Source organism: Pseudophryne corroboree, chromosome 5 (assembly GCF_028390025.1).
Source record: "Pseudophryne corroboree isolate aPseCor3 chromosome 5, aPseCor3.hap2, whole genome shotgun sequence".
NCBI classification, from domain to species: domain Eukaryota; kingdom Metazoa; phylum Chordata; class Amphibia; order Anura; family Myobatrachidae; genus Pseudophryne; species Pseudophryne corroboree.
The window spans coordinates 252,981,117-252,998,228 of NC_086448.1; the positions used below are offsets into that span (position 1 = coordinate 252,981,117).

At 43.1% G+C, this 17,112-nt stretch overlaps 1 protein-coding gene across 7 annotated transcripts in view; it reads right to left on the reverse strand.

Moving 5' to 3' along the window:
• SLC4A7 (solute carrier family 4 member 7) overlaps positions 1 to 17,112 on the reverse strand; it is a 310,436-nt gene that overhangs the window by 48,607 nt on the left and 244,717 nt on the right. For all 7 annotated transcript variants that reach the window (XM_063922267.1, XM_063922266.1, XM_063922265.1 and 4 more), the window contains 5 exons: positions 8,012 to 8,173; positions 7,325 to 7,438; positions 7,032 to 7,193; positions 5,277 to 5,528; positions 14 to 82 (listed from right to left, as the gene is read on the reverse strand). In XM_063922267.1, coding sequence (XP_063778337.1) covers positions 14 to 82; positions 5,277 to 5,528; positions 7,032 to 7,193; positions 7,325 to 7,438; positions 8,012 to 8,173 — 759 coding nt within the window. The remainder of the gene's footprint in view (positions 1 to 13; positions 83 to 5,276; positions 5,529 to 7,031; positions 7,194 to 7,324; positions 7,439 to 8,011; positions 8,174 to 17,112) is intronic.

A 17,112-nucleotide genomic window follows, 5' to 3' on the forward strand; every position in this document is an offset into this window, starting at 1 on the left:
AATTAGCACTTACCTGAATACCCTTCAAAGAAGATGCTCCCATGTACAAAAATACACCATACAGAACTGGCATTGGAATAAACTGAAATGATAAGGGAATGAATCAGTAATTCTGGCAGCAAGAACAAAAATACAGTAAAAGTGGAGTCTTGGTTAGCAAAAAAACTATTAGGGATATTCAATTACCCCCCAAATTGTTTTGGACGACAAAAAACGGCCCTTTACTGATTGTCATTATCAGGCAATTCAATTGTAGACTGTTTTTTTTTTTTTTGTCTGAAAAAGACCAGTTTTTGTCAGAAAACACAGAGTCTGGGATAAGTTCCCAGACCCATGTGTTTTCACTGCCGCGATCACGAAAACAGGTAATTTATCTTGGATTTCTCTTCTACTGTCTCGGGCAGATAAAAAAAAAAAAACACAATACTACTGGCTGTCGAGGCTAATTGGATAGACTCCAGGGGATCACTTAGAAGCGATAAATTACCATGGCTAATTGAATATCCCCCTAAGAGTGTTATTTGTTTGTAAAAATACTCTCTGTTCACAAATACTATATTTGCTCAACTGTAACCTGTAAAGGGCAGTGTATATACTAGATATTTTTAAATGGATCAAACCTTCTAAAGAGTGGGGAAATTAAGAAGTTTCATAGCAGCCAATTAGCCTCTCTATCATTTTATATAGAAAGTATTTGATAAATGCTAGCTAGAACTTGATTGCTGGCTTTTGGGCAAGTTGTCCACTTCACCACAAGCAATGAGATAGAAGTTGTGTCTGCCTCCACTTAGGGCACAGCAGTTATGGTCATGCCACTGTCTCCTTCTATTGTATATAGTTCTAGATATCCTAGTGGGTGCGCAGGTGTATCCATTACTGGCTGATACATTTAAAAAGATCCCCAGGTGGTGCTAATTATTTTACTTGTGATATTGAGGAGATCTGTACACATGGACTGTTAGGGATTCCTGTGGGCTGGAGCTGAGAAACGGTATACTAGACCAAAAGGGCTATGGGAAGATATAATTGGTTCTGAGATAAAAATAACAGAACTCGTATGAAAGGTTAACTTTTACTAAAGCACAATGGTCCTCATTCAGATGTCATTGGCTCTGCTTCCTGATGCGCAACGTACCAATGTTCGATACTTTGCACATGACCCGTTCTGCACGTTCGGAATTGGTCCTACGATATAGGAAGCAGACATACATCAGTCTGATGCCATTTTGGGAGTGGGGAGGAGGCGGCGACGACCTCTGTTTGTGAAAAGGATGAGGCCAGGAATCCCCGTCGTTAAACGGAGATTTCCTGGTCTCTGCAACGGGAGGCTTAGGCATCACCATAGGTGCTGAAAACTGCCTGATGGTGAGTCAGTGATCCGATGCCTGCGTTCCAGGATGCAGGTCAGATGACTACTGCAGCAGGAGGCGTCTATAGTAGGAGGCATCTACTTGTAATAGACGCCTCCTGCTGCATTAACATTCAGAGCTATCACTTTCAAGGAAGCAGCAGCGATAGCTACTCCGTCCACATCTGAATTAGCCCCAAATATGTTCCATATCTGTTGTTTTCATAGCAATAGAACCACAAGAGTTAATGGCATTCTATATACTAAACGCACAGTCTGACTAGTGATGACTCCAGTTTAATAAGCAGTCATTACAATAATAAGCCACAATTCATCTGGAAATAGTGATCAGGCAGACAGCTTTATATTTTTAGTTAACCTTTAATGGTAAGCTTGGTCATTGGCCTTAGAAGTGGAGGAAAGGCATGCAACAGGAATATTACTGTATATTTACTCATCTCTTAAAATTTCTATTTGACAAAGAATATAGAAAAAAATGTCATCTTAAAAAACTTGTAATTATTTAAAAAATACAATGCATATTTTCATAAAGTGTGACATAATATAAAGAGTATTGGGGAAAAAAGAAAATAAATTGTGCTATTAACTTTAATATAGTTGAGAAAGCTGTACGGCAACTTCATATAAACGGAACAAAAAAGGAACAGCACAATGAAAGAAAGTAGAAATCTAATCAGCTTGTGCACACATGTATTAACTAGTTACTGAACATGCAGTATAGCAAGGAGGCTTAAAAATACACAATAGAGAGAAAAAAATACACCTGCATTTTATCTTTTTTTTGTGGCACTACAAGTCTCAGCATGGATGCACCTCTTATATTTAGAATTAGGGTGTGCAGTCCAGCCCCCCCACCAAAATACACAATAGGTGAGTACTATTCATATATTGCAACCCTGAATGAGAAGTATTACAGTATACCGTATAAAAAAGGGGGCACTGACAAAAATAATCACCCTACTCACCAGATCTTACAGAATGTGCAACACTAGACTATGGGGTATATGCAATTAGCGGCAAATCATGGCAATTTTTCGGCCGTTTTTTAATTCGACACAATTCGACCGTCGAATTCCGGCAAGTGGGTGCCGGAATTCAACATATTCAATAAAAAACGGATTTGACGGATTTTGATCCGATTTTTAAAAAACCGGAAAAGACGGTAAAAAACCTGGAAAAAAAATTGCGTGGGGTCCCCCCTCCAAAGCATAACCAGCCTCGGGCTCTTCGAGCTGGTCCTGGTTCTAAAAATCCGGGGGGGGGGGGGGGGAATTACAGGGGATCCCCAGTTTTTTTAAAACCAGCACTGGGCTCTGCGCCTGGTGCAAAAAATACGGGGCACAAAAAGAGTAGGGGTCCCCCGTATTTTTTACACCAGCATCGGGCTCCACTACCTGGACAGATAATGCCACAGCCGGGGGTCACTTTTATACAGCGCCCTGGGGCCGTGGTATTAAATATCCAACTAGTCACCCCTGGCCGGGGTACCCTGGGGGAGTGGGGACCCCTTCAATCAAGGGGTACCCCCCCCCAGCCACCCAAGGGCCAGGGGTGAAGCCCGAGGCTGTCCCCCCCATCCAAGGGCTGCGGATGGGGGGCTGATAGCCTTGAGAAAATTGAAAGAATATTGTTTTTTCCAGTAGTACTACAAGTCCCAGCAAGCCTCCCCGCAAGCTGGTACTTGGAGAACCACAAGTACCAGCATGCGGGAGAAAACGGGCCCGCTGGTTCCTGTAGTTCTACTGAAAAAAAAAATCCAAATAAAAACAGGACACGCACACCGTGAGAGTAAAACTTTATTTCACACATGTCGACACACACATTCTTACCTATGTTCACACGCCGACCTCTGTCCACTTGTCCAAGTAGAATCCACGTGTACCTGTGAATAAAATTATACTCACCTCAATCCAGTGTCCAGATTATAATCCACGTACTTGGCAAAAAAAAAAAAAACGAACACCCGAACCAGGCAGACTGAAAGGGGTCACATGTTTACACATGGGACCCCTTTCCCCGAATGCAGAGACCCCCCCGTGACTGCTGTCACAGAAAGGTCTCTTCAGCCAATCAGCGAGCGCAACGTCCTGGCACTCTGCTGATTGGCTGTATGCGCGTCTGAGCTGTCAGACAGCGCATCGCAAAGCCTCTCCGTTATATTCAATGGTGGGAACTTTGCGTCATTGGTGAGGTCACCCGCAGTCAGCGGCTGACCGCGGGTAACCCCACCGCTGACCGCAAAGTTCCCACCATTGAAACTAATGGAGGGAGCTGTGCGATGCGCTGTCTGACAGCTCAGACGCGCATACAGCCAATCAGGAGAGTGCCACGAAGTAGCGCTTCCTGATTGGCTTAGGAGACCTTTCTGTGACAGCAGTCACGGGGGGGGGGGTCTCTGCATTCGGGGAAAGGGGTCCCATGTGTAAACATGGGACCCCTTTCAGTCCGCCTGGTTCAGGTGTTCGGTTTTTTTTTTTTTTGCCAAGTACGTGGATTATAATCTGGACACTGGATTGAGGTGAGTATAATTTTATTCACAGGTACACGTGGATTCTACTTGGACAAGTGGACAGAGGTCGGCGTGTGAACATAGGTAAGTATGTGTGTGTCGACATGTGTGAAATAAAGTTTTACTCTCACGGTGTGCGTGTCCTGTTTTTATTTGGGTATTTTTTTCCCAGTAGAACTACAGGTACCAGCGGGCCCGTTTTTCTCCTGCATGCTGGTACTTGTGGTTCTCCAAGTACCAGCTTGCGGGGGAGGCTTGCTGGGACTTGTAGTACTACTGGAAAAAACAATATTCTTTCAATTTTCTCAAGGCTATCAGCCCCCCATCCGCAGCCCTTGGATGGGGGGGAAGGGGGGGGGGGGGGACAGCCTCGGGCTTCACCAGGGTACCCCGGCCAGGGGTGACTAGTTGGATATTTAACGCCACGGCCGCAGGGCGCTGTATAAAAGTGACCTCCGGCTGTGGCATTATCTGTCCAGCTAGTGGAGCCCGATGCTGGTGTAAAAAATACGGGGGACCCCTACTCTTTTTGTTCCCCGTATTTTTTGCACCAGCACCAGAGCCCGGCGCTGGTTTTAAAAATACGGGGGATCCCCTGTCATTTCCCCCCCCGGATTTTTAGAACCAGGACCGGCTCGAAGAGCCAGAGGCTGGTTATGCTTAGGAGGAGGGACCCCACGCAATTTTTTTTCGGATTTTTACCATTCCATTTAAAAAAAAAAATAATAATAATAATAATAATAATAATAATAATATTTTTAAAAATATATAAATAATATTTGTGCCTCCAAAATAGACAAACCAAGTACCTAATCCCTTCTAATATAAATAGATATGCCATTACCAAAAAAAAAAAAAACACAAAAAAAACCATGTTTTAAATTTTTTTTATTAGATTCCGCCACCAAAGTGTGGCGGACTGAAAATGACGAATTTACTGTCTTAAAAGCACTGTTGTCGAATTTTCAAACTTCAATTGAATATACTTTTGCCGCATTTGTACCATTGCAGAAATGTCGAATTTGACAAATGTCGAATTTCAAAAAGTCGAATTTGGGAAGTCCGTTTTTTTTGACGGAAAGTACTAAATTGCATTGTCGATTTTTTTTTTTTTTGGCGAAAATGTCCCGTTTTTCGCCATTTTCGGGAATTCTACCGCAATTGCATATACCCCTATGTCTTTACCCTCATGCTTCAAATATGAAAGCTTTAATGTAGGTAATGATTTGCTCTCTATCCTGGCAGCTATATGTACTATATACGCTATATTCTTACACGTATACAAAGAAGAACAAGGCTAGCGTACAAACAACAGCTACAGAGTGGAATGCGTGGATGAAAGTTTCCAACACATCACAATGCATATATAGCTATCAATAGATGTGCTTGTCCTCTTACCTTCAGTACTGAGGTCATAAATACAGAGAGTCCCATCAACACAAAGATCAGAAGACCGGTCACTCGCTGCTCTCGGATGCCCAGGAATTTTGGCTGCTCTCCTGGAGCAGAACATTCAGATTCCAGTTTTAAGCTGTTCACATGGCTGATGGACAGAACAGTAGCAGCTACAAACCATGGCAATCCCATGATGGAACATATCCCCAGCATGATGGCGACCATGAACAAGTCCAGATGGTAGCCGCACCCTTTCTGTAAAGCCAAGCACAGCATATAATGACAGATTTAGGTCTCTGTTTCTACAGTGCGCCACTATAAGTCTCATACAGTTGTCATCAGCCACTAAAGAAGAGGATATATAAACACCAGAGCAACAAAAATGGTCTAAAGCCAAAAGAACAAAATCGCATTCATCATGTGAGTTACCTGTTCACTCAGGTCAATACTTTACAGCATTTAATCAATTATTTATTGGGAAAGATTACAATTAGACAGTTTTTGCACAATGTGGTTAAAATCCTAGCAGTTGGGATCCTGACAGTGGCATCCCAACGGATCCCGGAGGTAAGTTCTGGGGTTATGGTTAGACACTAGGGGGAGGGTTAATGTTAGGCTGCAGGGGGTGGGGGAGGTTAGTGTAAGGCTGCAGGAGCCGGGACGGTTAGGCTCTGGAAAGGGACGATTTGGGTTAGGCTGTGGGAGGGGATCGTTAGTGGTAGGTTGAAAATCTTTGGGGGCTGACTTATTAACAAGTTTTATCATGAAACTTGATGTGTATGATCAATGGTGCATGAGCCATTCGGCTCCTGTCATGTGTTTGAAACATTTTATTGTAGTGTAGGCTTTGTGTAGCTTACCTAGTAAATGTACACCCTATACTTTTTGGGGTTAAAGCTCATATTTATGCAGTCATTGATATCATCATTGACTTATATTATCCTTATAGTTCATAGTGAGGGTAGATCATGACAATGATAGGCAACCTCAGGCACTCCTGCTGCTTCCCAGCATGCCTTGCCACAGTTTTAGCATGCCTTAACAGCAAGACTATGACAAGGCATGCTGGTATGTCTAGTTCTACAGTAAAGCTTATTTGTTAAGAACACACAGACAGGCCATCTTGCCCTTCTGGCAAATGCCAGAAGGGCCATTCGCCTCATGGGCCACTCCGACCATACAGAGAGACCGGGCTGACCAAGCAACGCAGCCTCCCAGCGCTCTGCTTGTCTGCCCAGCACAAGGCGAAGGGCTGGTGGAGCAGCTCCTCCTCCTGGTGTTCTGGTCAGCTGCCCAGCATAGAGATGGGGCATGCCGCAAGGCCAGACCCCTGTGACTCATGGCAAGTCCCCATGAGCAAAGACCATGCCCCACAAGCCTTAACCATGCCCCTGCGAGCCGTGACCGTGTGCGCACCCAGAGGAATATGCAAGGGCTCTTTTAGAGCCACGGTCTGTCCCTGCACACACTATAATGGATGACTGCATCCAGAGCTGTATTAAGGCTTTGGGGGGACCAGGGCACTTAAGAATGGGGGGCCCTAAATCGAAAACACCAGGGAGTTCCATATTATTATAAACATGAGCAAGGTCACAGGCTGTGTCTTTCATACAGCTCAAGGAACTCCTAGACAGTACGAAAGATTCTGAATAGTGTCTGAAAGTAATTAACAAGTTTATACATATATTATCAGATTGTTTAGATCACATCATATAGAACTACTGCATTTACTCAGATTACTGTAAAACATTGTAATACCTTCAGCTTGTGTTCTTTCCGGTTAATGATCACAGCAGTGATTTGCTGATCCATGAAGATAAGAATGGTGCAAAGCAGGGCTGGCATGGCCGCAGCTAGTAATGTCCACCAAGGATTGGGCCCCAGAGGATCCATGAGCCATCCTCTGTCTTTCAGAGTGGGCTATGAATAATAAAAATAAATACTGATGTAGGACATAGAAGATGGCCTGTGCAAGGAAAACACTTATATATTCTTTAAACATATTTTAAAAAATGGTGTTTTCAGTAAGATATATAATTCTGCTTTCTTACCTCAAACTTCTCTGGAACATGGAGCTTTGGTGAAGGAACACCCACAAGATAGTCAATGACTACCATAGTGACTATTGTCAGGAAGATTGCAAAATCGCTGATTGTAGAACGCACCTATAGAATCACAAGCGAGGTATAAAGCTGTGACTATATCATTACTTAGACATAGATGAATGCACAAAAGACCAGGACAGTACCACTCTTTAAATCATTTTAAAATGATGTTCCACATTTCCATAAGAAGGACTAGCTAAGAATATATGTCAGCAATAGCCCAGGTTACTGGGGAGTTTTGTATTTGCGCATGGTCACGTGGCCATTACAACTATAAAGTAGTAGATGCAACTCAGACATGAATAAAAATAAAAATAATAAATGTGATTTAATTGGGGAAAAAAGCAACTTTAAGACATAATTAATTTAAGGCATAAGTAGTGACTTAAGTGAACTGTTTTTACCTGATAGAACAATAAATATGAAGCAGAAAAGTAAAATCACATAAATCTTGCAAATCATTAAATATGCTTATGTTATAATAAATCAACATGTCTGTCCTCTGGGAATCATTCAATAGCTGATAGCGCGGGCTACCCCGGAAGATTTCCGGGCATACCACTGAAGAGGTTAAAACATATCAAACCCAGATTTCCAGATTTATTTCAATTCTTCCATGGAGTTCATTTTTACCTTGGTTGGAAAATAATTCTTTGTTTTGAACTGTTTGAGGAAGGCGGAGAGGAAGAACGTTGTGAAGAATAAGATGACTGACCAGAAGAAAACGTCGGGTATGTAAGGACCATGATAACCACATGCTTGACCCTCAAATGAACCATGATGCGCAATACACTCCTGGAAGGATTACAAATACAGGAATCTAAACACACAACACTGATCCAGATTAGTGTCACAGTTACATTACCCTTGTAGTTCTTTACAGTCAGCAGCGTCACCAAGGTCCCTCTTCCATGAGCTTCCCAACATCCCAAAGGGAAGCTCACGAGCGAGGGTACCGCCATCAGGTGACACCCATGAAGTTAAGTAGAATTTCCTTATTTTACTTAGCTTCCATATCTCTGCACATAGCTGTATTACTTCTTGACGGACACATTTTTAAAGATCCACAGGTGGAAAACAAGCGCTGTTAGGGTTCACAAAGGACTGGAGCATAGAAACAGTACTCTAGTAATTAGTTACAAAACACACTGACACAAACGGCTTGTTAAACAAAATAAAAAAAAATAGGATTTTAATACCTACCGGTAAATCCTTTTCTCTTAGTCCGTAGAGAATGCTGGGGACTCCGTAAGGATCATGGGTATAGACGGGATCCGCAGGAGACATGGGCACACTATAAGACTTTGAATGGGTGTGAACTGGCTCATCCCTCTATGCCCCTCCTCCAGACTCCAGTTCGAGAACTGTGCCCAGGGAGACGGACATTTCGAGGAAAGAATTTATTGTTTAAACACAGTGAGTGTCATACCAGCTCACACCTCGAACACGCCGCAGAACGTGGCATTCAATAGAACACCAGCCAACGGCATGAAAAATATACAGCCATATGCTGCGAGAATATGTAACACAACCTGTGTGTCAACACAACCAATAATAAGATACCGCATGCCATGGCATGAACAACGTCAGCAACAGCCTGACTGAAAAGAAACACCACAAGAGTGTAACCATAATCAATAACTGCAGATACAGTACGCACTGGGACGGGCGCCCAGCATCCTCTACGGACTAAGAGAAAAGGATTTACCGGTAGGTATTAAAATCCTATTTTCTCATACGTCCTAGAGGATGCTTGGGACTCAGTAAGGACCATGGGCTTTATACCAAAGCTCCAGATCGGGCGGGAGAGTGCGGACGAATCTGCAGCACCGATTGAGGAAACATGAGGTCCTCATCAGCCAGGGTATGAAACTTGTAGAACTTTAGCAAAAGTGTTTGAACCCAAGTAGCCGCTCGGCAAAAATGAATCGCCGAGACTCCTCGGGCACCCGCCCAAGAAGAGCTCATCCTCCTAGAAGAATGGGTCTCCACCGATTTCGGTAACGGCAATCCGGCCTTAGAATGAGCATGCCGAATCGTATCACAGATCCAGCGTGTAACAGACTGCATAGAAACAGGTGCCCCAATTTTGCTTGGAGCATACAGAATAAACAGAGCCTCTGTTTCCCCAATCTGAGCCGATCTGCCGACATAAAAATTCAAAGCCCTGACTACCTCGAGAGACTTTGAACCAGCCAATGCTTAAGCAACCACAGGCATCAAAATAGGCTGGTTTCTGCGAAACACAGAAACCACTTTTGGCAGAACTATTTTCTGAGTTCTCAATTTCGCTCTATCCACATGAAAGATCAAATAGGGGCTCTTGTGAGTCAAAACCGCTACTTCCGACACCCGCCAGGCGGACGCCAAGGCCAATAGCATGCCCACTTTCCAAGAGAGAAATTTTTAACACAACCTTTCATAAAGGGTCCAACCAGTGTGACATTAGAAACTGCAACACCACGTTAAGGTCCCACGGTGCCAGTGGGGGCACAAATGGAGGTTGAATGTGCAGCACACCTTACACAAAAGTCTGAACTACCGGAAAGGTGGCCAATTTTGAAAGAAAATTTATAAGGCCGAAAACTACACTAAAATGGAGCCTAACTTTAGGCCTGCATCCACCTCTGCTTGCAAAGAATGGAGACAACCGACCCTGCTGAAATTCTTCCGTACGAGCCTTCTAGGATTCACACCAAGACACATACTTCCTCCAAATATGGAGGTAAAGCTTCACAGTTACTCCTTTCCTAGCTTGAAGCAAAGTGGAAATGACTTTACCGGAAATACCCTCTCAGGCTAGGATATAGCGTACAAACGCCATGCTGTCAAACGCAGCCGCGTTAAGTCGTGATACACGCCCGGTCCCTGCTGCAACAGGTCCTCTCGTAGAAGAAAAGGCTATGGATCTTCTATGAGTAAGTCTTGAAGATCTGGATACCAAGCCCTCCTTGACTAGACCGGAACAATGAGGATCGCCTGAACCTTTGTTCTTCTTATGTTTATCACCTTCGGAAACCGTAAAAGTGGAGGGGACACATAGACCGACTGAAAACACCCAAGGTGCCACGAGGGCGTCCACTGCCATAGCTTGAGTGTCCCTTGACCTAGAACAACATCCCTGAGGTCTCTCGTTGAGGCAAGACGCCATCATGTTCAATTGAGGCACTCCTCAAAGACTTGTCACTTCTGTGAAAACTTCTCGATGACGACTGCATTTCTCCTGGATGGAGATCGCGTCTGCAGAGGAAATCTATTTCTCCGCTGTTTACATCCGGAACGAAGACTGCTAATATAGCGTTTACCTGTCTTTCCGCCCAGCGGAAAACTTCCGCCAGTGTCGCTTTGCTCCTTGTTCCGCCCTAGCGGCTGACTTACGCCACTGCTGTCAAGTCGTCCTACAGAATTAAGACGGGCAGATCACGAAGAATATGTTTGCTGAAAATAGCTCTTAATCCAAGAAAGCTTATTGCAGACAAGCTTCCCAGCTTGACCTTTTCCTCTGGAAATACTTCCCACGGAAAAACTGCTCCCCAGCCTCGGAGACCTGCATGCATGGACACCAGGATCTAATCCTGGATCCCGAACCTTCGTCCCCCTAGGGGGTGAAAACTGTGCAGACACCACAGGAGCGATATCCTTAGGTTTATATTCCGGTGCATGTGTAGGTGAGACTCAGACCACATGTCCAACTGGTCCCGTGAAAACCACTCTGGCATTTGACCTGCTCACCGAAAAGGCCTCTTAGGCCGCACCCATCTTCTCCCTCAACGGACCATATTGATGGGTTGTCACTGCAAACCTGATCCGACTCTGGATCCGCAGACCTCTTTCCACAGGAAAAAACAAAACCTCAACCATTCAGTATCTACTCCGATACCCACCTCCGACATCAGCGTCGTTGGGAACAACAGCCATTCACTGTGTTGAAGAACAGTCAGAGAGAAACAACAATTTGCGCCACTTGTTTCTTGACCTCGCCGTAGTCAGGAGAGCGTCTCAGTACAGAATAATAATAATAATGGCTCTTACTATTGAAGGAAACCCATCATACTGTCATCACTCCGGTGAAATGGCAAAGACAATCCTGGATAGCAACCCAGGTGAGCTTAATGCAGAGAAAAATGCATTTAAACCCCTTTCTTCCTTTACGTGTTGGAGCTCCCTGGTCTGAGAGATTCCATCCTGTAGTTCAACTGCTTAAGTAGAAATCTATGTTTCTCTGTTTTTTTTGTTTTTTTTCTAACGGACAGCAGGACAATGTCCTGAACCTGACGCAACGCTGGATAGTGCATCGCATACTACCTCCCCTTCCAGAGGAGAATCGGTAAGATCTACTTGAAAAATCAGTGAGGGGAATCATCTGTAAACTCCAGTATGTCCCCCTTTGGATTCTATTATGAACTCACAGGTCCAAGTCCATTCCCGGACTGACTGAAGAGTATTAGACGAGTTCCCACCGGTGTGGGCTCCAGCAAGATAGACCCAGCGACATGCGGTGGATGTGGCAGAAACAGAAGACGGTATCCGCTTCTGCGAACCTAAAAAGGCTGCAGAGCTCTTACCTTTTCACCTTCCACTATCTGCAAAGAAAGGGAAAAAAGAACGGTATCCAACCGGTTAAAATGACTGCATCCCACAAAAGAATGCGTCACCAACCGTTGTGAGGGAACCTATCACACGAAGGTAGACTTACCAGTGGTATCCGCCGAGAGTAACTTAACTAAGGCATCCCCAAGCAGCGGTTACACCATCACAGGGAAAATACTCCAGTATCTCTCGTAGTCAGCCTCAGCATTCCCTTGGCCATACCTCCTGTAGTCGCATGGCAGCCTGCCGCAATGTTATAGAGAAGACCCAACATAAGAAACATCCCCTCTCTCTCTAGGGTAATTCTATCGGATGCCAAGGTAACCGACCATTTCCGAATACAAGCACTCCCCCATGCGCATGTAATGCAAATATCCTCAAAGCATATAAATAAAATATCACTTAGCTTCCTGTACACGATCCATTGAGACAGGGCCCCGTGCAGACCAGGAGTTGACTTTCACTGTATTCTATCCGTGGCGGGAAAAGAATAAACACTCGGACTCCTCGTGAGGAACTGAGACCAACTCGTCATGGCCGACCTAGAGCTTTATCAACAGAGCAACCAGCACATGAGGAGGAATATTTTTACTTCAGCATTCATTAGAAATCGTAATATGAATATACATATTGTAATACACACATATCCTATAATATATATATGTATATATATGTATATCTATATATCATACATATAAGCAGTTTGTCTGGTACTGCCGGGTCCCTAGTGACATCAATGTGTTCTGAATGTGTATGACCATGTACTGAATGCCCAAGTTGTGGATCTGAACAGGAAACCTTATGGTCGACATAAAACATAGTATTCGTCGACAGCAGGGAGTAGTAACAAGGCAAAATAACATTCTTGCGACCCCGAGGGGTCCGAGGGAAGTATACATGTATAATTTTAATATCACTCCCCCACAAATACTACCATATCTGTGCTCGAGCCATGGAACCGTACCATACATATACATATAAATATATATACAGGTATAAGTTAGTTACAGCATGTTAATTTACACCCAGTATTAACAGTTAGTGCCGACAGGGTCACCCACATATTACTGTCTCTCCCATACAGTGTTTACTTTTTGAAAAAGCATACAACTACCGACCTGCTGACACTTCATCTACTGAATCAAGTACCACAGGAGTCGACGATGCCGACAGAGAGATTCCCATAACTGTTTTCGACAGAGCACACACATGTCGACACGTGTACTAAAAAGCTATAGTGGGTATCTGACAGGGAAAACACAGACACTTATGCACAACTAGAAATTATTTGTATCAATTGCTTGATACAAGTTCTGGCGCTATATTTGTGCTGGTTCTCTAAGCTGCTGTTAGGGTGAGAGATAGTCAATCTCTCATATACTGCAAATACAATGTGTAAAACATAAAAACAGCGCTAATAAAGAATCTAATAGACAGGTGTTTCCTTAAAATAAATTGCATACGTTTTAATAATATTCAACATATATATAAAAGAGAAAATTCTCACAAAGATAAACCATAAAAATATAGAGCCTCTATAGCCAGTCTCTGACCACCGACATTTTGATGTAAATATGCACACCTCTTGGTATTTAACAATGTCCCTGTGACCGGTCACAATATCAACAGGATCCTTAAATATGCAGATATGTCCAATCTTGTGGTATAATTACCAGGATTACAGTGGATTGGCCGGGTATCCCACCTAGCGAAGATCCAGAGGCTGTCTCCGATCCAACGCAGATGTTTTTGGTGGTTTTCCCTCTGTTAATTTTCCACGTCCATAGATTGAAAATATCCAAGATGGTATTATCTGCAGTGGTGTCCTGATGGTGGCTTTAGGGTGTCTGGGTCAGGGCTGGTTTCCTTACGCGTTTCGCTGGCGTTTGGCAGCTTTATCAAAGGTGCTCTTACTGGGCTCATATGGCTCTTATATAGGAATAACAATCAACAACCTGGAAACACCTGTTCCTATTTAATTAGGTTTATATACACAAAATCATATTAACTATACATATATAGCAGCAGAAAGACAGACATCTTCTAATGTGGATAAATAAATCAAAAAACGAGATGCATAAATGTATTAAAAACATTGTTTTAATTAAATGTCAAAATGGGTACGATCACATGACCTCCATCATGTGATGTGGGTTTGTCCTTATCGTATATCCCTATTGGTCAGCAACATAAACTATTGGGTTACCATAGTAACCACCCTCACTATTCTCTGGTCACATGATTTTACCTCCCAATCGTTATATTCAAACGGACGGTCCTCATTATACGTCCGATATTTTCATTTCTTATAGGGACTTCCGGATCGGCCGCGTCATAACGTCATGTGACCGTGACTCAACCGCCCGTCATAATGACGTATCCTGAGGCCCGATCACGTGATCGTCAGGTTTCCTGGACAGTGTGAAGATACCCAATACACTGCGGCGGTGCAAAACGTATGATCACATGATAACATTCCATCACGTGATCGCCGCTAGATTACTTCACAGTATGGGAGTTCCTCACAGTGCAGCCGTGCGAACACGTGATCAGTGCTAGATGACATAGTGTTGTTTACCTTTTCTTAAGGGAACAGAGACCTCTTTCTAAAAGAATTGGAGATATAGAATAAACCCATTTTTATTCCTATACAACTCTGCATATCCCTTTTCATTCCGGATAACCATGCAGCAGTGGATCTCTCTATAAGTTAGATTTCAACTCTCTTTTTTTTAATATTATTTATATAAAAGACCCACGTTGAAAGTTAGGATTAAAGTTTAGGATAGAGGGATTCAAGAGACATAGTAGGATGAAAAAACCACCCTAGCTATTTATAAACTTAGCAATTATCAAGAATAAGTGCCCACATATATATATATGAACATATCTGATGTATATTAAAAATAAATAAATATAAATAAAACAACTATTATAGGCATCTAATATGGGAGGGATAATGCAAAGGGGAAACCCGCATAAGCCCATATTCCTGAATTATTCAGAGAAGTTGTTATTGAGGGAATAGGAGAGAGAAGGGAAATAAAGGGGGATGGAGGAAAAAATTGGGGAAAAAAAGGAGAAACAGGACGTGGCTTGTCATTCCTGAATCATAATACTGAATTTAACTCCAAAGCCTCGTTTAGACCATGAGGATGGAGTGAGTTTAATTTAAAGGTCCAAAATATCTCCTGTTTACATAGCTTACTATATCTATCCCCACCTCTTTCAGTCTGTGTGATATGCTCAAGACCGAGTAATTTTAGCGTGCTCGGATCTCCCTGGTGACAGTCCAGGAAGTGTCTTGGTACGCTATGGTCCATCTTCTTATTAATAATATTGCGACGATGTTCCATGAATCTAGTTTTCAAATTACGTGTTGTCCTACCTATATATCTTAGGTTACATCCACATTGCAATAAGTAAATAACCCAGCTTGTATCACAATTAATAAAGCTTTTTATATCAGATGTATTCCCATCACTATCTATAATCACAGTTTTTGTTCGATTCATTACATGTTTACATGTTGTACATCGAGATTTGCCACATTTATAAAATCCATTAGGCTTTGTGGACAGCCAATCTCCTTCTAGCGTTTTCTCTGCCAATTTTCGTTTACTTTTCAGCATACTAGGTGCTAACATTGTTTTAAGAGTTTTATTCTTTTTAAAAATAACTCTTGGTTGAGCGGGAAGTTCATTTTTTAACAGAGGGTCTTGTTTAAGAATGGTATAATTATGATTAAATGCCCGTTTAATTTCTCCTGATTTGTTATTGAACTTAGAGATAAATGCCAAATCGCTCGAAAACGTGGTAGGCTTCTTTTCCCTCCCATTAATTAGAGAATCTCTATCTACCCTTATAACTTCATCAAAGGCTTTCGATAATAATTTTTTAGGGTAACCTCGGGAATGAAATGATTCGATCATAGATTGTGCTTGATCAAAAAACAATTCTTCCTTAGAACAGTTGCGTTTGATGCGCAACAACTGTCCCTTAGGGATATTCTCCTTCCAGGGAACATGATGTGCACTACTAAAGTGCAGATATGCATTACTACTTGTTTCTTTTATATAATTCGTAGTTTGAATCTTATTGTCAACAATCTCCAATGTGAGATCCAAATAATTAATTTTAAACCTATCAAAAGTGTAAGTGAAGGATAAAATAAGAATTTACTTACCGATAATTCTATTTCTCGGAGTCCGTAGTGGATGCTGGGGTTCCTGAAAGGACCATGGGGAATAGCGGCTCCGCAGGAGACAGGGCACAAAAAGTAAAGCTTTAGGATCAGGTGGTGTGCACTGGCTCCTCCCCCTATGACTCTCCTCCAAGCCTCAGTTAGGATACTGTGCCCGGACGAGCGTACACAATAAGGAAGGATTTTGAATCCCGGGTAAGACTCATACCAGCCACACCAATCACACTGTACAACCTGTGATCTGAACCCAGTTAACAGTATGATAACAGCGGAGCCTCTGAAAAGATGGCTCACAACAATAATAACCCGATTTTTGTAACTATGTACAAGTATTGCAGATAATCCGCACTTGGGATGGGCGCCCAGCATCCACTACGGACTCCGAGAAATAGAATTATCGGTAAGTAAATTCTTATTTTCTCTATCGTCCTAGTGGATGCTGGGGTTCCTGAAAGGACCATGGGGATTATACCAAAGCTCCCAAACGGGCGGGAGAGTGCGGATGACTCTGCAGCACCGAATGAGAGAACTCCAGGTCCTCCTCAGCCAGGGTATCAAATTTGTAGAATTTAGCAAACGTGTTTGCCCCTGACCAAGTAGCTGCTCGGCAAAGTTGTAAAGCCGAGACCCCTCGGGCAGCCGCCCAAGATGAGCCCACTTTCCATGTGGAATGGGCTTTTACTGATTTTGGCTGTGGCAATCCTGCCACAGAATGTGCAAGCTGAATTGTACTACAAATCCAACGAGCAATCGTCTGCTTAGAAGCAGGAGCACCCAGCTTGTTGGGTGCATACAGGATAAACAGCGAGTCAGATTTTCTGACTCCAGCCGTCCTGGAAACATATATTTTCAAGGCCCTGACAACGTCAAGCAACTTAGAGTCCTCTAAGTCCCTGGTAGCCGCAGGTACCACAATAGGTTGGTTCATGTGAAATGCAGA